This window comes from Sminthopsis crassicaudata, chromosome X (assembly GCF_048593235.1).
Source record: "Sminthopsis crassicaudata isolate SCR6 chromosome X, ASM4859323v1, whole genome shotgun sequence".
Lineage (NCBI taxonomy): Eukaryota > Metazoa > Chordata > Mammalia > Dasyuromorphia > Dasyuridae > Sminthopsis > Sminthopsis crassicaudata.
Window position 1 is genome coordinate 63,626,406 of NC_133623.1, and position 25,956 is coordinate 63,652,361.

The window sequence follows — 25,956 nt, forward strand, 5'->3', positions numbered from 1 at the left end:
GGATGGGAATGATGGAGTCACAGCATCTGCCCCAGCCCAGATATCCTGTCCCTGGAACTTCACTGGACCAACAGGACCCTTTAGCTTTTCCATGCACAGGTAGCTTCTGCTTCGGCCCCAGAAGAATGCCTACCCCATCCAACCCCAGGGACATTTCCCACGCATGCCTTACCCGAGATTGTCCAAAGATGCACAACCTTCTGAGATCCTCAGATTTCCCTGCTCTGCCCAGTTCTCCCAGATGAGCCGCGAAAACTGGGTGGGTCAGAAGTCCATTAAAAAGAGAGGTATTGCAATGCAGAAAAACGAACCTTTATTTAATCACATCTCAGGAGAACTGGGCATCTCCCCTGACCAGGGAGGACTGGCAGTAAGAAGAGACAGTGTACAGAAAACAAACAGAGGGTTATGTACCCAAACATAACAAATCTGGTTGGACAGATTTGTAGCTCACAAATCACAAAAACTATGAACAAGGAAATATCTCTTAACCAGTCCTAACAAAGAAATCTTAAGACTTTTAATATTGTTTTAAGCATTCTCCTTTTCTTTTTCTTTATTCTTGTCCTCTACCTCTTTAACAACCAATTTACTTAATTCAGTACTCAGACAATCTTCCAAGGCCTCCTGAGCATGATGTATCTCCCTGACCACTGAATTCATAATTTCATACTGAGAGGACCTCTCACTTGGGCTCACTTCTGAGTAAGGAGATGTTTGTTGCAAATGCTTCAGGAAAGTGGTGTTTGTCTCTCTAACGTTCTCAACTAATGCTTTTGTCTGCTCAATTAGTGCTTCTGACATCTGTAAGGTAGAAAGAGGCCCTGGTGCAGTATCAGGGGAAGGATTATCCACCTGCTGTGCCTCTTCAGCAGAGCTTCCCTGTTTTAATTTCTCAGATTGGTCACACTTGTTATCACTCTTGTCACTCACTAACTTCCTCTTTTTAGCCTGCTGATCAAAGAATGCTAAATTCTCAAATATACAATCACATATGGCAACCAAATCCATTAAAGGCTCTGGCTGACAAATGTAACAACTCCACTTAGTGTTTTTATCCATCACTCTTGACAGCTCCTTTTCCCCTAGATTGCGACGAATACATTTTGTACAAAATATATTACTACAGAAATCACAGAAAATGGGACGTCCATCTTCTGCACACCATCTGAAAGGTAAAAAACAAATAAAAAATATTGAAGCATCATTCTTAGTCAACTATTTAAGGACTTTTTAAAAAGTTAATTAGAAAAAAAATTTACTAATGAAAGAAAATTTAATATACCTTAATATACCTCAACATACATTCTTTTACATTATTCAGCTAATTATAAAAGTAAAAGCAAGAACTTATCCCAATCTCTCTTAATGAAACATCTTTACAACTTTTAAAATACTTCCCCAAATTAATTGTGGAATGGAAAGAACCAACAAATGAAAAGGTTAAAACCAACATAATGTGGCCATTCCTGGGTCTCCCACACAAGACCTTGAAAAACAACTGAATCAGCAGCAGCTGAGGCTTCCAGGGCTCTCAGCAAGGACTGAGAAACTCGGCAGAAAGTGGATCATTAGCCGGCACTGGGCCCAGGACTCTGTTGCATTGGCCATATGGAGGTCCCCATTACCATCCTAAGGCAAGAAGACTAGCAGCCAAGGGCGTGGTTCACAGATCCAGTTCAGCAAAGAGAGCTTATGGTCACTCACAGATTTCTAAAAGTTCAGACCAGAAAACCAGTGACTACACCTCTCCTTAGACCATAACACCTTAGAAAAGCAGAAAACCTACAGATGCCCAGGAACAGCTCTGAACCAATAGAAAAAAACTTGAAGCTTGGGGCAATGCTCTCTTCATTCGGGACCCAATTTTATTACAAATGTACAACTTAAGATAGACTGGAAAGATCAATCAGTAAACAACAAAAAAGGCCATAAGAAATTACTCTTGTGGCAGGGAAGATCAAAACACAAAATCAGAAAATATCAACACTCAAAACTTCCACATCCAAGGTCATAAAGAAAAATGTGAATTAGTCTCACACTCCAGAAAGAATCACTGAAAAACGCTTGAAAAAAAAAAGATCCCAATAAGGAAGTAAAGAGAACGAAGAAAAGTTGGGGGAAATAATGAAAGTGATGCAAAGAAATGTTAACATCTTGGCAGCAAAAAAATGCATTTATGGTTTAGAAAGCAAAATTAGGAATTTCACTAAAAATAAAACTTAAAAAGTTCACTGAAGAACACAATGCACTGAAAATTGCAAGGGGCAAGTGGAAATGAATGAAAACAATGTGATTTTTCTCAATAGAAAATGAAAGTAAGTTTGTTCATTATGAAGCAGACATTTGTGAGTACCTTTGTGGCAAATAATAATATGGAGCTTTGCCTTTAGTCCAGTAAATTCTGAGTTCAGATTCAGGCTCACTGACTAACTATACATTCCTGAACAAGCACTTTACCTGGCTAGTTTGGACAAGGTTGTTGTAAGCTCAGGAAGAAGCTCATCTGACTCTTATCATATATAATAATTCCATTAAGAGTATTCTGTTTATAGAATGACTGTGAGGATGAAACTCCTTTGTCCATCCCTGAAACCCTGTGCATCTTTAAACAACCTGTAGAGAGTTTGATTATCCCATCTTTAGACAGGTCCTGGCCCTGGTCTGTCAGGTGTACTCCATCTAGTTCCTGGATTCCCCCCACCTTTAAGCTCCCAACACTTCCTTCTCCTCCTTGATCCTCACCCCCCTGAGTTCCTGCCTTTATCCCTGAGATATCCCCAAGGTTATATTATATTTCCCCTATCAAAGATCTGCTTAAGGTCTCTGCCAAGTTTTCTTCCTGACTAAGCCCACCAGGAGGTCCTTCTTTCTCCCCGCTCATAGTGTCTTCTCTCTAATAGTGCCATCCTCCTTACCCTAACTCACTCTGCTGAATCTACTAAACTCTTGTTATGGGCCAGAAGTCTGAAACAAGGATTCTTACAAGGTGTTAAGTCAGTGCAAGGTGTTAAGTCAGTGGAATTGACTTAATAGTTCTCTAGTTCAATACATGTACTAAATATAATTCCCCAAGATTCACACCTACGAGGATGGAGCATATAGCAGCCAGCCAAAGCCGAGACAGATTCATGCCATCGTCCACCTTTGTGGTGGCCGGAGGCTGAAGCACAAACCTTTGGACTCAGAGAGATTCATTGACTTCATCTCACACGGCCTTCTTGGCAGGCTCTCCTCCTTCACTCCTCCACTGAAACCAAGACTCCAGGAGGCCTTCAGAAAACTAGCCACCCCCAAGTGAAGGAGATAGGACTTGGAAGGAGACAATAAAGGATTTGGACTTCAACACCTGGCTATTCTTGTGGTGATCACTGAACTGAAATGAAGGCTGCTCCCAAGACCCCCAGAGACCCCCCCCAAGGAAACCAAAACCAAGAACATTACAAAACTCCTCTGTGAATCAAACATGCCAATCAATGACACACTTAGGCCTCCTGGCATATTCTTTTCATAGATTCTTCCAAATTCCTTTCCTTTCTAGCTATATGCTTTCCCATCTTTATTTCATATTTGCCACTTCAGGGGCCTATTTTATCTCGACTTTGTAAACTCTTCTCTTAAGTACACCTTCCTTTTGATAGAGCATAGTCATTGTCAATTTGTCTTGTGCTTATTCTGAACCTGTTCTTGCTACCTTGACTTTACCACTGGCTGTTTGACCTTGGGCAAATCACTTAATGAAAATTGCCTTGGTTTCTCAACTGTAATAATAACATCTCTTTTTCAGGATTGTTGTGACTTAGCTGAGCATCCAATCTTATATACACAATAGGTATCATCCTCATCATTAACATCATTATCATACTATTATTATTAGTCTAAATGTTTCTTCTCCAGATCAGGATCCTAAGGTCCAAATTTTCAAGATATTTGCAAATACTAAATGTTTAATAAATACCTTTTCAATTTTAAAATGGTCAAATACACTCTCTTATTGAAGCTAAATTGCACAAAGGGCAAAATGTGTCTTGTAGGAAGGAAACCAAAAGGAATTTAGGGAAGACTTTGTGTTAGTTATTAATAAAACAAAAGATATTTATAACAGGCTTTACCTTCAAGGAAAAGGAGGAGACAAAGCACACACACATGTAAATATGGGATAAATGTGAACTAATAGTGAAGGAGAAACTAGAATCTAGATACAGTAAAATATATTGCCCTCTACCAAGAAACACCTAAGGTTTGAGTGCAAAGTTTGATTTCAAAGACTGGTTTGAGGCAAATGATGGAGGAAATTCAGAAGCTGCTAAATGAAAAATAAGAACTCCACACATAGATCAACAGGATAGTTCATCCAAGTCTAAGGAAATAACATCCAATTGCATCAAAAGTAAAATAAATAAAATATCCAGTATTTTGTTGCTGGCTGGGCCCTCCTCCTGGGTTGCTATTGGAAACAAGGCCTCCCTGTACCCAAGTAGCAAGGGGGCTTCTCTATATTGATCAGCAAAGGGGTCAAGATCTGGCTGGTCCTTTGTTCTGAGGGTGAGGGTCTACTTTGAGGTCTTCTTTTGAAGAAGGTGACTGCTCACCTGCCTAAGAGACTGTTGTTTAGGGAGAGGTTGGTTCCTCACTGGTGAACTGCCCTAAACTTGGAACTCTGCTTGGCCTCCTGCTGTGAGGTCTGTTTACTACTATTACTACTACTACTACCACCTAGTACCACTAATACCTTCTAGTACTACCACCTACTACTACCTACTACTACTAGTAATTACTATTACTGCTACTACTGTTAGGATTCTTACAACATACTTATGCACTGCGTTTACATACTATTACTACAAGTAGCTACTATCACCTACTACTACTACTACTACTAGTTATTACTACTAAAAACTACTACTACTACTACTACTACTACTACTACTACTACTACTACTACTACTACTACATTAGATAGTTGTATTGCTCTCACTCCAGTGAGACACACCTACTTCAGCTAAACTTTGATGGAAAATAAGGATTTTGAGAAGCAAATTACCAAAGATTTCAGAGCAATGCAAAGATACAGTTACAGGAAATTTAAGATAAACTGTAAACTTTAATTAAAATAAAATTTAATAAATTCATGTTCTCAATGTCTGTTTCCACTGCCCCAGGGCAGGTCATTGCAGCCAAGTTTGTTCTTTGAAAGGGCATCAGTACCAAAAGCCCCCCCAATCCTTGCCCTCGGTGCCATCCATTTGGGCATTGAAATCTAGACACTTAGTTGTAACTAACATCTGGACCCTCCTCCAAAACCAGGCACCAACAAGATTCTGTTACCATAGAAACCATCAGTAAGGCCCTTTCCCAATGCTCCCCACCCCACCCCACCCTGCTGTGGGGCAGCCTAAGAGCTACATAAACTCCACACCCCAGGGAGGCGATCAGGGAAACCAGACCCCCACCACTCCTGTCCCCATCTCACACCCTAAGCCCTGAAAGCCAGCACCAAGCAGCACCAAAATTTAGGACAGCACAAGGCCAGAGCAGAACCATCACATAAAAAAATCCGAGTCACAAAAAAGCAGAAAGGAAATGTGAGATAAATAAAAATAAAAAAGCAGGGGGGAAAAAGTTCCTTTCAAAAGATAATGAAAAGTTAGTGTAGTAACAGGGAGGATCGAGGTATACTTATAAAGGACAACAGTATCGACGTGGTCATATTTGGAGCCTCAAAAAATGTAATTTGTTCTCAGGTCCCTGAAAAAAATCTTGGAAGAGCTTAAAAGGTATTTTTAAAAGTGTAAACTAGAAGAGAACAAATCTAATGCCCTAAATTGAGAGGAAATTAAGAAAGTAAGTAGTTAGCTACTGAAAGGAGAGGAATCCAAGAAGGTCAGCGTGAAAAAATGCCAAAAGACTTGACTTAGGTACATCCCAAAAGGGGAGACAGAAAACAAACTGGAATGAGCAGACTGTCATCCTTCCTGAACCTGTTTCCTGGTCCCTCAGATATGATGCAGCCCTTGCACATGATGTACTAGAGGACCCAATAGTGGTAGAGACCCCAAGTGTTATGGACATCTTCATGGTACTATGTTGTCTTTAAGCCTGAAATTTTGTTTTAACTTCTTAAAAAGATTTAATTTTAAACATCAAGTACAACAAATGCATAAATTTCTTCAGTGTTTAAGTTCCGAGATATCATGAAATTTACTAAAAGGAACAATGTTAACAATGTCTGGTAAAATCATGGGCAGCTCAAGAAGATCTGAATCCAAATGAAAAATTAAACCATAACAAGTTGCATGCCTCTTTCTCTTCAATAAGAAAACATCGGTAATTATAAATTTAAAATTACTATAGCTCTCATTTTGAATATATGCTATAATCTCTGACATTTAACACAATAAAGACTGAGAGAATAAATAAAATAAATTATAAATAAATAAAACTATTTAAGAGATCCACAAAAGAGGAATGCTTTCTATTTTGCAAGATATCTTCCTACCTGCAATGCTTAGAAGGTCTAGTAGAATCAGGGCTTATGTCATCACTTATATAAATGTAGCAGCTCTAAAAAAGAAATGAACATCCAATTTTAAATATTCTAAATCTGTTAAAATATTCACATTCACAAAGCACGAATTTTAAAATGCTTAAATCCACTAAGCATACACTACTTTTAAATAAAAAACTGGGGTGATAACTTTAGTTGCAGTGAAAAAAATGAAATATTTTGCAAAAGTGAAGAACTGTTAACAAAATAATGACATCATGGGGAACAGAGGAACAAAATGTCTTTGAAGAATTCATTTTGTTAACTAATAAGCTGATTTAAAGAAAATTCAAAACATGTTCAATGGAAAAAATTTATGTAAATTGATAAAGGGAAAATAAACAGCATCTAAGGAACAACAGAAAACATTATTAGTAAACTCAAAAGTAACTTTAGTTACAATCAAACACAGTCTATATGGTGATAAGAGTCTGAAAGAGCTCAGATGAACTCCTTTCTCAACTTATTCATTCTCAGAGTTAATTAGTAAAACATATTAGTGCTTCACAGGGTTATTGTGCACCAAAAATTTTTGCAAGTGTACAATCCTTTATAAATCTTAAAATGCTAAGGAAAAGAAGCTAGTATTAAAATACTTTTATTATTTCAATAAATAATGGTCTCCAAAGAGGTAATTTGAAATGTTCTCTTCTCAACAGAAGTAGGAACTATTGAAAGCAAAATATTCCATATACGGTCAAACATGAATAAGACTGAATTGTTTTTTAATTAATCATGTTCTTAATAAGCAAAGAGGGTGAAAATTATCTCACTATAATAGGGTCAAGACACTGTAGAAGCCAGTATGACTGATCTGAACAATAGGAGCTCACAGGTCGGGGACACATAGTCTTTATGTTTGTCCCCATGTATATTAAAAACTGATGTTTATCTAAACTAACCAATTTATTAATCAAGTCTGATTTTATAAATTCAGCATTCTAAAGAGAGAATCTTCACTTTTTAAATGAATCATTAGAGAATTCATAAAAATAAAAAAGATGTCTTACTCTAACAGGAGAATTTGTCCTTTATTCCCAAATAAAAGGCATAATAGTTTACAGATAACAAAATCATCATCCACTTCGTAACTTACGTACCTTACAAACAAGAACATTCAGTGCAGGATGTCTATATACTGCTTCCTCATAGTGGTTCACGTGTCGTCCACAAGAAGTACAACATACAACCTCATAGAGTCTTTCCCCTAAACAAATAAATTATAAACATAGTATGTTCACAAATAAAATTTAAAATTCCATAAAACCTTGGAAACTACATTTTTATATCGCAATATCTTTTTGGCCATGTCCTATTTGTTAATCAATAGGAATTTTCAAAGATATATGTATTCACATCATTTTACTGTTGCTCACTTACATAACATTATGGATAAATTTCACAAACTAATAAATTATGTAACTGGAAGACATCTCATCAATTAGTTTTCTGAATTCACTTCTCCCTCAGTGTCCTCATTTTTAAAGTGGACTAGTAAAGGAAACAGTAAACCACTCTAGAATTCTTGTCAAAAAAGCCCTGAATGTGGTCATGAAGAGTCAGACACCACTAACATGAGAAAAACTTTAAAAGAAGACAGATAGTGTGGGAACAACAATCATGATGAAGGAACAGACACAGATGAACCATGAGTATGAGAAAAAGGAGGCCAGCTGGGGAAGGAAAACGAGTATAGTTAGAATGGAAAATATTGCACGACTTTAAAAATCAAATAGATGGGTCTATATTTTTTTGCTAGAGACTTAGGTAAAGAAATAACAAAAGTAAACCAATCACTAAAGAAAATTATTATAGCAACAAAGATGTGGAGGGCTTGAATTAGAGTGCTCAATCTAGGCAATTGCTCAATGGTTGTAAGCAAATATTTGAAAAAAGATTAGGACAGAAATTACTTCTCATGTTTCTGCACTGTTAAGCTAGTTAAAAATGAAAATGAGGAGAACACAAGAGAATGGAGAGGTATAAAAAAAAGGAGGATGGATAAGGAGTTAAAGACAGGGGCATAATTAGACAATTGTAATGGAAAAGCAGACTCCAAAGAAAGAACATCCCACTGAAGTCATATGATTATCTTCACAGGTGCAGGAAAAGACCTTTCCAAAACAAAGGACCTGTTCCTATTAAAAAGCCCTAGGGCATAATAATAAATGCAGTTTGCATTGAAGTGATAAGTAAAATTTATAGCTGTCATCAGCAAGGATTACCTGCAATGGGGATAAACTAAAAGCTTTCTCCATACAATTAGAGGAGAAGCAAGCCTTGCCCTAATCAAGCCCAGCAAAGAACACAGGATGATTTCTTTTCTAGCCCAGGGCAGCTTAGGGAGAGAGACAGAAAGGTCTGGAGAGCCTCAGGAGGGATCTAGCCACCAGCAAATGACAGTATTGAAAGAAAAGCAGCGTCATGTCTCAGGAAAAGGCAAGTCAGAAGAGATCCTGGGAGATCCACAAGCATTTGCTGGGTGGAGGAATGAGGGCCCTCTGACAGAGATCACCACATGTCTCCAGATTACAAGACTTGTGAGCAATGGCTGAGTGTGAAATGTGTGGCCCTGGTCCAAGCAATAAGAAGAGGAAGAAAACTGCAAATGCAAAGTATCTTTACAGAGGAAATACCATAGAGAGAGAATTCTGGGAAGACAGGAAAGCCCTTCAGAAAATCAAATTTCCTTTGTAAAGAAAAGACAGAATATTGCCTCAGAGAGGGCAGAGAGTATAGGAAAACAAGTGAAACAATTGTTCTAAGACAATTACAAAATATCCCAAGAAAGGCTCAGCCTCCAAGGAAGAAGAAGGGAGGAAATTATTTTACATCAAAGTGGAAAAGAAGAAGAGCTTTTACAATGAGGAATAATGCTTGCACCTCCCTCCTGCTGGAAGTGGATCAGAGAGAATAACAGTCCGAGATGGGTACAGGAACGTGTTTAGTTCTACAGGTAGGGAAGAGAGAAGGGAAAGATGGACGGTGGAGGAGGTGAGCATAAACTTAGAGGACTGGATCAAATAAATAGATAAAAGGGTAAATGAGGGAAAGATAATTTGAAGGGAGCTACATAGTAAAATAACTGCAAATGCGAATAAGAATGGGACAAACCTAAACACAAAATATAAGTGGATTAAAACATAAGAAATACATTGGAAAGCAAAGAGATACACAACAGAGTAAAGGTAAGGCCTGGGACAGAGGGCAGTAATTGTGATTCCTGATAAAGCAAAAGCAAAAACATGTCTAATTAAAAGATATTAGGAAATGACTATTCACTAAGAAGTACCGTAAAAATGAAATATTATCAACACTATACACATGCACCAAATGATGCCATATCTAAATTTAAAAAAAGTTAAAAGAATATAAGGGAAAAGCAACAACACCATACAAATGGGGGCCCTTAACTTTCCCTTTTGGGAATAAGTTAATCAAAACAAACAAACAAGAAGTTAAAGAGATGAAAAATATTTTTAAAAAGATAGAACTCTAGAGAATATGGAATGGTAGAATTGAATGCATGTTCCCTCAGTGGTACAGGGCTGCACAGAGCAGAACTGAAGGGGCCCAGGAGAGAGGCGAGAGATGGGCAAACCAAACATGACACTGCCATAACAAGAACCACACAGCGGCTGCTCTAAGAGACTACGGGTCCTGGGACAGTATATGTCAAGGATGGAAAGAAGTGGGATTGCAGCCAAAACTGTCACATGCAGCAAGTGAAGGATAACTCTGAACTAAGGGAAGGAATATCCCATGAGCTGCCAGGCTTTCAAGTTTTTGTTGGAAAGAGACACATAAGATCCAACAAAAACATCCCAGAAGCATCAAGGATGAATTACAAAGGACTCAATCAGGGAGACTATGTGTTTCTTGTGTGCAGATGTACACCCTATGTCTGTGACTGCCATTAGTAATTAGTGTGAGAGAAAACCAGAAGCAGAGAAGAGGATAATGTGATTCTGAAACGCAAAATGATGGACAAGTTAGAAAGAATAACTCCATTTAACAAATGAGGGACAAGAGCAGGGAATTAGACAAGTGAGGAGGACTGAGGGTTCTGGAAGCCCACTCATATCAGAAATGGGTTAAAGAAAGGATGGTACATGTACATGTATAAGGGGATAAAGTCTTTTATATCTATAAATAAATGAGATGGGCTGGGAAGAAATGTATTACATTAGTCAAAAAGCAATAAAGAGAGAGGGAAAAGGGGGAGAGTGGGGAGAATAAGGGAGGGATCCTCAGGCAGGTTAAGTGCTAGCAAGGTCAGGGGGCAGGTAGTAATACAGCAGAGGAGTCAGGGGAGATTAAAAATAAGAAATGAAAACAAAAATAATAATGAACACGCACAGAAGTTATTAGAGAACTAAGGAAGGGGTCGTAATCACTTATCCTACATCGGTCAAAATCTTGAAAGATTCACTCAAAATACAGCAATCTTCATTTCATGCCAGCCGTGTTAATCTGTTTTATACGTATGTGTATATACGTTAGATATACATATATCAATACATGTACATATATAAACATAAATATATACATACTGCAGCCTGCTTGACTGAATGTGCAAGGGAGGAAAGGTGGGAAAAAATAAAGTAAATAGTACACAACCAAGAACAAAAGAAAACCTACTAGGAAACAGACAGACAGTTACAAATACAATGCCCTCATTATTATATAGGCCTTGAAATTGAATTTATTATTACATATTTTGAACCCTCCCTTACATTCTGATATGAATATGACTTTTTTTTTTAATAATCTTTTTAATATTTAAGTTTTAAACAAATTTTTTTTAAAGAAAGGCTTGGGCTACATAACATTTCCACTCCTTCTGTTAATGCCTGCTTGCATTTTTGTTTTTTTCTCAGGTTATTTTTACCTTCTTTCTAAATCAGATTTTCCTTGTGCAGCAAGATACCTGTATAAATATGTATACATACATTGCATTTAACATATACTTTATTTAACATGTATTGTTCTACCTGCCAGCTAGGGGAGGGGGTGGGGGAAAGAGGGGAGAAGTTGGAACAGAAGGTTTTGCAAAGGTCAGTGTTGAAAACTTATCCATGCATATGTCTTGTAAATAAAAAGCTATAATAAAAAAAAGAAAGGCTTGGGATGAACTGAGGACAAGGGATCAAGTCTAAAACTATAAAACTGTGTAGGGAGAGATAAAAAAGAAAAATTATTTAATTCAAATGAGAAACAAAAGGAAGAACTGATAAGCTGGGGGGAGGCAGATACTGAAGGAACCTCACTGTTTTTCCAGAAAGGAAAGAAAAAGCCTGATAGGGGACAAGGAGTAGGAGGGCAAGGTGGCAGGGAGAAGTAAAACAGCAACAAGAAGACAGAAGGCAAATAGGGTGAGGAGGAGAGTGGGGGAAAGAGGAAGGAGGAAAATACCCAAGTATTAATTTACTCTTAAGGAAGAAATAGAGAAACAAAGTTAAAGTCAACAGCTTCTTGCTTTCAACCAAAATGAGATACATGTGTATGAGTATATAATACCTATCAAATGAGATATACACAGATAAAATAAAGAGTAGGGGCAGCAGAATGTATTATTAAAAAATTATTTTAAAAAAGCTGGTGTGTTAATGATGATTTTTTAATTTATTTACCAAAGGAAGAGAAACAAAAAGAAAACCCCACAGACAGCAGGGACACAGAGCTTCAGACACAACTGAACAGCAAATTAAGAAGGGGGAGAAAGGAAAGGAATTAACAAAAGGGATCAACAAGAAAGTAAAGGTGAATTCCCAACAGCAGGAGCTAAAGCAAACAAAGAGATTTTTAAAAATGTAACCTACTTTCAAACAAGTTCAAATAAAACAAAAAACACTCATCATCATTGTGGCAAGACTACTGTTAGTTCAGAATGAAGCAAACTCCCAATGAAAAATTTAACCTCTTTCTGATCACAAACCCTCCAGAAATAATTCTTGGTGACCAGAATTTGACTATATTTGTTCATAATAATGAGCTGTAACTTTAGAGAAAGACAGCAAAGCACTTTGCTTATGAAACATTTGGATAGAAAGGCCAACTGACAGAACACTAGACTGGATTACAGGCTGTATGGTTAATACCAATTTGCTTGTATGAAAGCAGATCAGTAGTAGGCCACAAACAAGGGATTTAATAACATTTTAAATTTTCTAGAATAAAACTGATACTTATTTGACTTGGAAAGTTTTAAGGAAGAATTCTGGGAGCAAAGGGAGAAGAATATTGAAGTATTAAAACATTCACATAAAGGTAGATTGCAAGTTACTTCCCCTTTAGACTATGATATATTTTTCAGAGAAAAGGATTGTTTTATCTTTCTTTGCATTCTTAGTGCTTAGCATGACACCTGGTAATAATAGGTGCTTCATAAATGTTTATTAATCGACAGTTTGTTTTAGCTTCAGTTACACAGCTTCTTAAGTCCAATAGTTTTTATCCTTCCTTGACTCTCTAAAAATGTTGGCGCTTCATTGCTCCCTCTTTCTGATTATTTCTTCTTTTTTTCCTGTCACATTATTTTGTCATCATTCTCCTATTCCTAATCCTCTTATTACTTTTCAAGTGTTTCCCCTCTCTCTGACCATTATTTCTCCTATTTTGCTCACTGGCCATTTCCCTAAATAAATTAATTCTCCATGTTTCTGTTCCTTTTTTTCTCATGATAATGGACACCTTCCACCTGAGGCACCATCAGAAAAGGCCCCATACCTGAATGTCACCATCTCCACTCCACTTGTTCTGGCCCCCCACCCCCGCCCCCCACCCCAGGGAATAACATTAACCTGAACACTCCTGGTCTGTTTGCAGAGAAAGACCTCTCACCAGGGTCTTAACACCTCCATCACAGGCACAGGAATTGTCACTCCATTTTTGTCTCCATCACAGGAAAAATATACTTTTCCTCCATTCTTTATGGTTATAGAAAGTTCAATATCTTTTTCAGTGTTCTTTCCAATAACAATATTGAAGTCTCTTTATATGAGTGCAGATCTTTCAATGATTTTCAATATTCCTTATATTATTTTACAAAATATACTTTGAAATTAATTTTAAACTAAACTACTTACCAACACGTCTTTTGAAAACTTTAGTTCTCAGTTTGCTTTTCGGCCTAACATCAACCTGTTGAACATCATCTTTGTCTTCCTTCTTCTTCTTTGGTTCTGGTTGTTCAACCACATTACCTACAATTTGATAACATTCATGATGCTAATTATGCAAAAATACTGAAGCCACCCTGAATATCAGAATTAAAAACAAAGTTTTAAAAAGCACCGGATAAAATAAAATCCAAGTTTGTTCCAAGATGCTAAGGGACTTCATCACAACCTCTTCCCTGCAATCAGAAATTTTTAAAACCAGAACTGTCATATTCAACATGAAATTTTTTAAGGAAAAAGACATGGGAGGAAGATGGAGCATTAATATTCTGCCTTTATTCTTCTTTCCATACTAAAGCCTCAGAGGGAAAAACCATTCCAAAGATTTAGAATTTCCCATGTCCTTTTAGAATCTTAAGCTTTATTCTCCAAGACCAAAGGTTCAGAGTATTACCTGCCCTCTGGCACAGCTTCAGAGCACTGATAACAAAAATAGAAAATCAAGTCCCTGATCTCAAGAAGCTCTCATTCTCATTAGTGACAGCACACAAAGGCGCCTGTATCTATAAATCAGACATTTAGCTTCTGTTCTGCCTCAGTTTCCTCATGTGTAAAATAGGAGCAATACCAGACAGCTGATGTGGGCCGGGAAAAATTCAACAGTTACAGTGTGCTTTTTATACATAGCTCGGGGTGTCCACTGTATATTGGTGAAATCACAGCCTTTAATATAGAATAATCTCCAAGAGAAATGAAAGGCCCCAATGCCAAGAAGTAGATGTGCAAAATGAATAATAAGCAAGCAAAAATAAAAGAGAGAGAGAGAGAGTGAGAACCAAAAATAGACAGAGGCAGGAATATAAGTCCGAGAAGAAATACTATAACAGGAGTATGAAGTGCAGCATAGAGATAAAAATGGGATTAGGACTGAGGTGGAGGGTAGAAGGATAACTATTAGATTTGGCAGATCAAGTGCCCATGGACACTTTGGTAAGAGCATTTAGGGGTCTAGGTCTCCAACTGCAGGAAAATAAGGCAAAACCTGAATGAACTAGAAGGCCAAAGCCTTGAGGAAAAAAGAAATGAGCAGGAAGGGAGGCACCCCTCCCTCCTGAGGTAAATTAAAAGCTCACCTATATGGCTGATGCAGCCCAAGGTCAGTGTCTAAATGAACAGTGGGTAGAAAATAAAGATGAATATTGGAAGCATACACCAAGGTCAGGAGATAAACCAAGAAGTGGCAAAAAAATAAAATAAAATAAAAGGTCAAAAGTTCCCCAGCATAAAAGGCAGCAGCTTTTAACTTAAAATAAAACAAAAATGATCTTTAAAATAAACCTCCCTATATCAAAACCAGTCCAAAAATTACTAATTTGCAAGATAGTTTAAATTAAGGGCCAATACCAAAGAGACTATTAATGAGAAATGATTTGGAGTAAGCCATGTTATTTTTAGTACCTGTTTCCTAATCTGTACTATCAGGGATTTAGATGAATTCTAAAATCCTTCTGGCCATGAATCTAGTTCTTCTATAACTACATTTTTATGACAATGAAAAGTAGTTTTATACAAAGAAAACCAAATTTTCTACCCATAACTAGGAGTGTTAATTTTCAAGTATGTAAATCATTATGATACAATATACCTTCTGTGAAGCTTTTTGTGACAACCATAGGTGACTTTTCTTGTAACTGAGGTGGATTCATACATTTATGCACCATCTGTCCATCATCACAGGCCACATGTTGTTTCCTAAAGAAAATTAAAATCTATGTTTATACTTAAAACAATTGAAATTTTTCAGAAAACCGGCTTCCTTGGTGAGTGTTAGTAAAGTTGAAATCGTTTCAATATTCCATATACACAGTCATTTTTCATAATTCCATACACAACTCAGTACTAACTTGCATCTTCATTCCTTGTATCTTTCACAAAGATATAGAAGGAGAAATAACAGAAGACACAGATATAAAGACAGCAGTTAGATGGACAACATCCTTGGTGTATTTGTACTTTTTAAATAAATCCATATACTTTGGTCAGAAACACTAACTAACCTCTCAGGGCATGATGGCTTCGGCTCTTCAAAATGGCCACTACCCTAAAAAGAAAAACCAAATACAAGTGTTAGCGAATCCACGGTGTTTGTTTTTCAGCTGTACACAACTCTTTGTGACCCTCATGTGGGGTTTTCTTGGCAAAGATATTGGAGTGGTTTGCCATTCCTTCTCCAACTCATTCTATATGGCAGGACACTAAGACAAGCAGGGTGAAGTGACTCGCCCTGAGTAAATTTCTGAGGTCAGATTGAACTCAGGAATATAAGATTTTCTGAATCCAGGCCATTCTGTACTAAGTCACCTAGCTATCCAAAAATGTTATTCTTCAGTCATTTTTCAGTTGTGTCAGATTGTTCGTGACATCAACTAACAGATCCCAGAGTTTACTTCAATAAATTACAGATCACAATTTCCAAACGATTTGAGATAAGCACAGGAGATTCAAAAAGATGATCCCTGTACTCATGAAGCTGACTAGCTTATATACCAAGATAACAAACAGATTAAAAGAAGCTATACACTGGATAAATGGGAAAAGTTCACAAAAGGAGACAATGGAATTATGAGGGGCTAGGGAGGTTCCTGAAAAGGCCGGATTTTAGTTCAGACTTAAAGGAACAAAATCAGTGGCTAGAAATGAGTAAGGAGGTCATTGCAGGGATGGGGGGAAATGGGAAAATGGCCAGAAATAAAGGGTTTTGTTCAGAGAATGGCCAGGAGGCCAGTGTTACTGTATCATAGAGGGTAAGGTCAGAAGAATATGCAAGACAGAAGAGTGGTAGGTATGATGGGTTTTGAATGGCCAAGCATTTTGTAGTTGGTCTTGTCACTGGAGTTTATTGATATGGGGTGGGGGGTAGGAGAGCTAAGGAACAGAGAATGACATCATTGAAAAGTTGTTTTAGGAAAATCACTGTAGTGATTGAAAGGTACTAGAGTGGGAAAAACTTAAGTCAGGATCTTGCCATAGTCTACCTGTGAAATTATAACCAGGTCATGTAAATGGGGGAGAGAAAGGGAGTATTTCAGAGGGGTTAAGAAGGTGAAATCAATATGCTGGGACAACAACTTGGATATGGAGGGTAAGAGACACTGAGAAGTTCAGAATGAGTCCTAGGCTGTAAGCCTGAGGGGCTAGAAAGATGGTGGACATCCCTGTCAGAAATAAGGAAGATAAGACAAATAATCTTACACGTACTAAGCTTAAGATGTCTCCTTCCCATGCAGTTCTAGATGTTTGAAAGTCAGGTGGAGGTAGAAAGGGAGTTTACTCTTTTGTCACATTATAGAATCTATTCTCAGGAAACATGTTTTTGCTGAGTGCCTGAGCTGTTTCCATTTTTTGCCCTTATTTCATCCATTTCCCAGTCTTTTCCCTATTACAAATAGAATTTGGTGCAGGGGAAGCAAATAACATAATAAGTGCAATGTCCCTACACATCTTATATAATATTTCCTGAATCTAAGGAGTTTGCAGATCTCTACCTCTCCCCCCCTTTTCTGTCTTTTCTATTGTTCTTTCTTTCCTCATGAATAAATCATTTACTAGTCGTTTTTAATATTACTCTGTATCTAAAATTTTCTTCTTTGTCCATGCATATATTTATCTTCAACTTAGTAATTTGGCTAATATAGTTAGCATTTCTGGCATGGCTGCATCATAGCACTGAAAACAAGCATTTCTCCTGTAACTTATGTCTTATTTGAAAAAGAAAAATTAATTTTTATTTTGAATATATTTTCTGTCTTATTTAAACTTACACTGTTTACAACAATTTATTCCTTATGATCATCAAGGACACCATCATACCCTTGATTCACCATTTTTTCATTCAATTAATCATTAATTCTTATACACTTTTTTTTTAAAAAAATATTTTATTTTAAAACCATACTAATAAAAGAGAAAAATCAAAAAGAAACATGAAACAAAACAAAACCAAAAAGAACACTGCCATGTGCTCAGGAGAACATCAGGGAGGATTCAAAATAATTACCAAAAATTACCAGTTTAAGAAAGTGTATATATACACACACACATACATATAATAGTATCAGAAATTATATTAATAAGTTTCCATGTTTTCTTCACTTCCTTGTAAATTGTTCTTTTGTTCTCTGTTATGAGCCTTTTTTTATTCTTTTCCTCCTTTCCTTTCCCCAGTTACCCTCAAGCAGGGTATAATTAGGAAAGGACATATTTACACTAAAAATAATAATTTAAAAGTGAATTTATGTCAATAAGCATTTCTATGTACACAGAACAAGCGTTTATCAGGAAACATGGATTTTTATTACACGTACTGTATTGCCTTAATGGTAACTAGGCCCGAGTCAAATAGAATCTCAGGGAGTTACACGTCACAAAAGGCTTTTTTCCCCTGTGGCCAAAGAATTCAGAATGAAAAACATCCAACCAGTGATTAAAATCCACTTTTCTCTGCCTGGGTCGTTTATTTAGATTCATAAACTATTTTACCACAGAATCAGAAACAATAAGGATTTTTTTTTAATGCTTAAAATTCATTTACAGTAGAAGAAATCACACGTACCTCGTCTTTCGGAGTATCCATTGGAAAAGATCGCTGTGTTTTCCGCAGTTTATCTAGAAAAAAAGATATAAGATCAAAATAAATCGTTTGCATTACCCATAACTTCAATGAAAGAAAATCAACATACAATAACGGAACATTTTAAAAGGCAGTTAAACGGTTCAAGAGCACTTAATTCCAACAATATAAAAGCCGGGAAAATGTAGCAAGTCCTGTCTAGGGGAATCAAATAATATGACATTTTCAATTCTGAGAAAAATATTGAAAACGCTAAATGGGTGAGGAAAAGGGAAAAACTAAACGAGGCCGAATCGAAGCGGTGGGGAAAACCTAAAATAACGCACTGAAAATAAAGGGAAAATTCTTCAAAAAAACACAAAAAGGACTTATGTTTACTAATTTATTAAAGGAAATGTCGATAAGGGAAAAATAAAAGTAAAAAACATGTCTTTAAAAGGAGATATTTACCTCACAAGCGGGAGCTCAGGAGACGCCATCTCACTTCTCATAAAATGGCACCCACGCACCGAGCAGCCAGTATCAGCGAAGATGATTGGACGAGCAGTAAGCCAATTATTCTAACCGGAAACCAATCAGGCTTGAGATTCTCAAGACCACCTTGGGACTCCAGGATTGTGCGTTTCCATAGAAACTGCTGCTGTGCCTTCTTATTTTCTGTTTTTTTGTTTTGTTTTGTTTTTTTGTTTTGTTTTGTTTTTAATACCCTCACACTTTCCTTCCCCATGGCTCTCATTTTCTCTTCTCCTCCTGCCTCTCACTGCCTCTCACCCTCTCTTGCCATTTCTCCCTTTTTTCCTTTTCATCCTTTCTCCTTTTTTTTTTTCTTTTGAACTTATTATGCTACTGTGTCATTTTAAATCTTTAGTCAAAATCATCATTGATGAATATGGAATTGCCCGTATTTCACCCATATCAGATCACTTCCTGAATAGGGAGCAGAGAGTGGGGAAAGGAGGGAGGGAAATTTGGAACTCTTAAAGGTGAATGTTGAAAACTATCACTGTGTACATTTGGAAAATTAAAATACCATAATAATAAAATAAATTTGATTTTTAAAATTACCATTAAATTTTTATTGCAAATATTCAAATAATTGTTACATTTATTTCTATATCATCCCTTTTTCATCACAAAAACAGCTGACCCAGGCAGTACATTCACACTTCCTTCATCTTTCCATCTTCTTCATGACTGCCAAATTATCTTTTTCTAGCGCATTCCCAATTATCTTCTATCATTCTCATTATCAAAAAGTCATATAATCCTGCTCCTACTGATAGGAAGCTATTTAAAGATCTCCACAACTCTGATGAGGTACCTATTGTGTAGAATCAAGATAAGGTAAAGAACTTACAAAAATGTTAAATTCCTTTTCTGTATTATATCTTCTCTAGATCTCTGTGACCCGCATAAATATGTTGAGTATTAGCCAATATTCACTTAGATTTTTATATATATGTATTTAACCCAGAATCATGACATTTATCGCTGTTCAACTTATCAATGTTTAGACAACTAGTAGCCTGATGTATGGTTCCTCCCAGAACAAGGGAATCTGTTGTTTTTGGCATGAATAACATCCAATTAAGGGGGGGGTCACCTATCCCTTAATGTTCCCCAACCCATCATATAATCCTTTGTAAAAAGATAAAACTGCATATCTTCTTATAGTTCTTTAGCCCTTCTATCGTGAGCTTTCTTTCTTTCCCTCCTCATTGTGGAATTACTCATTCTCATGAGAATTTATTAAAACAACTTTTATGCTTTTTACTTCGATAGCTCTCTGAGTAGTCATTTTTGGATAGGATTTTAAATCCTTCACAGTTTTCGGGGCTCGTCTGGGATGAGTCTTTGGGTGAGATAGCTGCTCATCCCAAATGGGGATAGTTGCGCCCACAGCTAGTTTTTTCCGTGGTCTCTGACTCTGAGTGTATAGCCTTCCTCCCTCTCTGACAAATGACCTGAGACAGAGATACTCAGTGAAAAGTGGAATTGAAGACAAAAAGGAGAAATAGAGTCCTGAAGGGTCAGTGGCAATCTGAAAGGAAACAAGTGTTCTTGAGGTGAGCTTGGAAAAGTCTGCAGGCCTATTGGCTGGGTTGAGGGAGACCGGAGGGATTAGCCCTCCTAAAAATTGCTTTGATGGACTGCTATTTGAGCTTAACAATAAAAGACTTTCTAAGGAGGCTGTCTCTTTTTGGTGACTGCATGGTGTGAGGGTAACAAAAGACCTCTACTGACAATTTAGTTTGAGACCAAGTTGTAAAAATGGGACAGAAGCAGTCCAAAGAATTTGTCAGGATGGTAGCTAGGTATAAAAATAAATGTAAAAGGTGAAAATAAGAGCTCTACGTGTGTCTGTGTATTATGTTTGTCTGCTTTGCATTGTTTTTGTTCTGTGTTAAGAGTTAGCAAGCTCATAAGAGATAAGAGTTCAGCCTGTGTTACAGGCTTAGAAAAATATCAGGCTGAATTCATTGGGAATTCATAATTGGGAATTGATAATTGGGAAGTGGGAATTCATTCAGAGTAGTAATTCTTTCAGAGTGGTTCAAAATGTATTGGTCTTAAATCATGGAATTTCTAGGCATTCTCTGTGAAGGCAGAGAGATGCACTAAATGGGCTTGGAAATTTAAAGAAGCTCAGTTTGGATTCTGGGAGGGAAGAATTTTCAAGCTGAAACAAACTTCTCTCCAAGGGCGGTAGCCATGGGAAGAGCCCCTAGTTTGTTTTGCTGATTTAAAAGCTTTTTAAACTTTTAAGAACAATGATTAAGAAATTTGGGAATTGATTATTTTAATGTTAATATAAAATTTGCTTGTGATTTTAAACTTTTTAACCTGTTGTAGTAATTTGTGAGTAAAAGAAAAAAAATAGACTATTTTAAACTGGTGGGGAAGTTTTCCCTGAAAAGCAGGTTTTCAAAGCCTGCTAGAGAGGAGTAACGGCAATAAAATTTTATCTGCTTAATGCCACCTGGGAAAAAGAAGTTTCTGCTACTGGCCTTGAAACACTCAGGCAGAAGGAAAACAAAACAAAACAAAACAAAACAAAACCTATTTGGTTTGCTTCTGAAATATTGGGTAATTTGTTTACTTTGTTAGTTATGCTTTAGGTCACAGTGGTCCTCAAACTTTTAAATGAGGGGCCAGTTCACTGTCCCTCAGACCATTGCAGGTTTGGACTATAGTAAAAACAAAAGCTCATACTCTGTCTCCGCCCCTCCGCCCTTTTGCCATAACCTGGTGGGCCACATAAACATCCTCAGTGGGCTGCATCTGGCCCGTGAGCCATAGTTTGACAACCCCTGTTAGGAAACTCAGTGGGGGGTAAGGGCAGCAGTGTCTTTGTTTGTGCTGCAGCCAAACTGCTGAAGAAAGCAGGCTAATCATTTAAAGGGATAGGCTGCTCTTTTAATTGACTGAATATTTGTTTTTTTGAAACATAATAGTTTTCTTGTTTAAATAATATGATCATAAAAGTGATCTATAGTTTGAAAGGGTTATTTCAAAACATTTAACTGATGTTTTTAAGAACTTTTCAGATTCTTTTATGTGAAAATAGGAAATTTTAATTAACTGTATTGATGCCAATTACTCCAAGGATAATAGTTTTTGCCCTTGTCCTTTTGAAAATGTTTTTGCTATAGACAATATGTAGTTTGGGGTTTTTCTGTGTATGGAACATCTACTTTGGTTTATAAGAATTGTGTTAACATTCTGGGATAAATTTCTTTTTTTTTTTATTAATTTTATAATTTTATAACATTTTTTAACAGTACATATGCATAAGTAATTTTTTACAACATTATCCCTTGTACTCCCTTCTGTTCTGAATTTTTCCCCTTCTTCCCTCCACCCCCTCCCCTAGATGGCAGGCAGTCCCATACATGTTAAATATGTTATAGTATATCCTAGGTACAATATATATGTGCAGAACCGAATTGTTGTTGTTGTTGTTGCAAAGGAAGAATTGGATTCGGAAGGTAAAAATAACCTGGGGAGAAAAACAAAACAGTGCTCACAGTTTACTATCAGTCTGTTAAATTATCTAGGGGCACAGGGATTAAGAGTTTTCCAAGACAAATTGCAATTTGTGAAATGTGAGGAAAAATATTTAGCCCATTTTATAAGTGCAGGGAAAAAGAAATTAGATTCTGTAGGGGTGGAGGGGATTATTCGAATTACTAAGCCTAGGATGAAAAAGAGCCTCTAGAAATTTTTAGGATTGGTGGGGTATTGTAGAACCTGGATTGATGAATATGCATTATTAACTAAGCCTCTATATCAGTGGTCCTCAAACTTTTAAAGTAGGGGGCCAGTTCACTGTCCCTCAGACGGTTAGAGGGCTGGACTATAGTAAAAACAAAACCTCACACTCTGTCTCCGCCCCTCAGCCCATTTGCCATAACCTGGAGGGCCACATAAACGTCCTCAGCGGGCCTGGTTTTGAGAACCCCTGCTCCATATACTCATTTGTTGGAAGAGAAGCCTGATTTAGTGCAATGGGATTGAGAAGGGGAAAATGTTTTAAACAACTTAAATGGGCATTAATGTCAGCCCCTGTATTACTTTTGCCATCCTTAGAAAAGCCTTTTCAGTTATATGTAAATATGGTAAACAGGGTGGCTTTAGGAGTATTGGCACAATTAAGGGGAGGGCAGCAACACCACTGGCTTTTTTGTAAAAAAAATTGGACCCAGTGGCAAAGGGATGGCTTAGTTGTATTCAAGCAGTGGAGGGCACAGCACTTTTGATAGAAGAAAATTGGAAATTAACCTTTGGGGGTAGTTTAATAGTGAGTGTCCTGCACCAACTTCGATCAATTCTGAATCAAAAGGCCGGGAGGTGGCTAACTGATTCAAGGATTTTAAAATATGAAGCAATTTTATTGGAAAGAGATGATTTGGCACTCTCACCAGACCATAACTTTAACCCAGCCATATTCTTATCTGCTTCCCCTGGGGAACATGTGTTTCTTGAACATGATTGTCCAAATGTGATTGATTACCAAACTAAGATTAGGGAAGATTTGCAGGAGGTCCCTTTGTTGAAAGGCACTCAATGGTTCATAGATGGTTCCTCACAAGTAGTTAATGGGAAAAGGAAAAATAGATGTGCTATTGTTAATGGGGAAGACTTGACTCTGGTTCAAGCTGGATCCTTGCCAAAAGTATGGTCAGCTCAAATTTGTGAATTATATGCATTAAATCAAGCCCTAAAATTTCTTGAAGGAATGAATGGAACCATATACATGGATTCAAAATATTCTTGGGGAATTGTTCATATATTTGGGAAAATATGGGAGAAAAGGGAAATGGTAAATAGCAAAGAAAAGGGATTGGCACACAGGGCATTGGTCACTGAAATTTTAACTAATCTTATGTTGCCTAAGAATATTGCAGTGATTCATGTGGAGGGGCACCAAAGAGGAGATTCATTTGAGACAAGGGGAAACTGCTTTGCAGATGAGGAGGCGAAATGGGCTGGAGAAGAGGAATCTGTAAGTATGGAGGAGATGATGGTGCTAATTTTGGCATTTCTGCTTCAAATGTTTCCATCTTCCCTTACCCCAGAAGAGAAGCAAAAAATCAAAAGCCTTGGTGCTCAGGAGGATAAAGAGGGGCACTGGTTCCTCCCTGATGGCAGAGAGTTACTGACCACAGCAGGTATGAGACATGCACTCCAACATTTACCTCAGGGCAGTCATTGAGGTGTCTGAGGCCTGTGTGACATGGTGCTGACTAAGCTGGTGGCACTGGCTTGTACACAATAGCAGGCAACTGGTCAGCGGGTGTTCTGTTTATCAGAGGATGAATAGGGCGGTCCAATGACAAGCCCAAAAAGGAGGAAGGCCCTCTGGTATCAGGCCTTTCCAAAGCATACAGGTGGACTTTACCAAGCTGCCATCAGTGGAGCGTCTCAAATACCTGTTGGTCGTAGTGGACCATCTGACCTCATTTCCCCTTTCCTGGGCAACGGCCTCAGCCGTCATAAAAGTACTCCTTGAGGTAAGGGTTGGTGGAGCAGGTAGATTCAGACCAAGGCAGCCCTTTCACGGCTAAGGTCCTCCTGTCTGTGGCCCAAGCTCTACAAATATCATGGGACTTACATACCCCATGGCATCAGCCCCATCAGGTAAAGTGGAAAGGATGGATAAGGAAATTTAAGAGCAACTGACTGAATTGGCTGAGACACAATCGCCCTGGACCAAGTGCCTTCCCTTTGCCTTATTAAGAATAGAACAAAACCCTGAAGGGATGTGGGATGGTCACCTTATGAATTATTGTATGGTCACCCTTATCCAAAAGGGATTCCAAATTCTTCCTTAGATCCAATATTTGAAACCAAGGATTTGTTTTTAAGGAAATATGTTATGTCTTTACTGTAACATCTGAAAGCTTTATAACTAAACAGCTTATTGCTCAGACTCCTCCTTAGGATTCACAGTGCATAAGTTCTAGCTTGGAGACTTGGTCCTGGTTCGGACGTGGAAGGAGGACAAGCTGACCCTGAGATGGAAAGGACCTTCCAGATCCTCTTGACATGAGATACAGCGGTGCTACACAGGAAGGAGGGTGGGCTCAGCACACCAGAATTAAAGGACAGGTGGAGACTCCCAGGGTGTGGACCTTGAAGCTGAATGCAGAGAACGAGCAGAGATAAACATTGAAAAGGACCTAATGAATTGTGCATGTAAAATCTTAATTGATTTTTGATTATTTTGATTAATTGATTATTGACCTGGGGTACTATAGTGGGGCTTCTTCTAACAGTGTTAGATATTATATTCTGTTGGACAGTGTTACTTCGACTCAGAAATTTGACTTATTATTCGGCCAAACAAAACACACAGCAGGGGATTGTGCTTTCTATCCCTATGTATAACACTACCCCTTGCTGGAACAATCCCTAATCCTTTACTGAAGAAATACAATAGCTTCCAGAACTTGATTCAGGTTATTGCTGATACATTTTTATCTCAAAAATTGCTAGATATGTGGGGGACCCGAACAACTCACACAATGGTCCTGGGTATCTGTCCCTTTATTTCCAGCTTGGATATTGAATAATAGATCAACTAGTTGTACATGATGGTACAGGATTTTGGTCAGATCAGGAGGAATATCAGTGGAAACTAACTAATGCTGTCCCAGGAGGGCATTGTTTAAATCAAACAGGCATAGGGCCTTGGATGGGAGAAAGTAAATGTGAATGGACTTTTTATCCATTGACCAGAGAAGGTAGATATTATAGATTGTAGTAAATATAAAAATAGATGGAGTAAAACAACTATTGTTTGTGATGATGGGTCAGTGATTAAATGTACTCATCAACATGCAGTAGAAGGTAGTGAAGAATGCTTGAAGGAATTAAAAAAGAAACCAAATTGTCAAAACACCCCGAGATTTATGGAGATGTTTATGGTTAAATAGTACAAAGCCAGAAACTGCTAGTACTATAATGGGATGGAAGCTGAGGGTATAGTATATATATATTGAATAGATTAGATTACAAGCAGTTCTAGAGATAACAACTAACCAGACTGCTCAGGCTCTTGATTTGTTAGCTGATCAAGCCACTCAAACACGAGAAGCTGTTTTACAGCATCGACTAGTTTTAGATTATTTGCTAGCCGAGGAGGGAGGGGTCTG

General features: G+C 37.5%; 1 protein-coding gene across 2 annotated transcripts; it reads right to left on the minus strand.

Moving 5' to 3' along the window:
* Positions 1–293: 293 nt before the first annotated feature.
* Positions 294–18,827, minus strand: LOC141548402 (transcriptional regulator ATRX-like). Of its 2 annotated transcripts, none has more exons than XM_074277259.1 (8): positions 18,749–18,827; positions 18,281–18,333; positions 15,726–15,769; positions 15,314–15,420; positions 13,636–13,752; positions 7,648–7,754; positions 6,500–6,564; positions 294–1,168 (listed from the first exon to the last, which is right to left on the minus strand). In XM_074277259.1, exons 2-8 carry the CDS (start codon positions 18,299–18,301, stop codon positions 532–534), a joined length of 1,098 nt encoding a protein of 365 aa, XP_074133360.1. In that variant the 5' UTR covers positions 18,302–18,333; positions 18,749–18,827; the 3' UTR covers positions 294–531. The 2 variants fall into 2 exon arrangements, with proteins under 2 accessions (XP_074133360.1, XP_074133361.1); XM_074277260.1 differs by having other exon boundaries at positions 15,718–15,769; positions 18,749–18,825.
* Between the last annotated feature and the right edge of the window lie 7,129 nt (positions 18,828–25,956).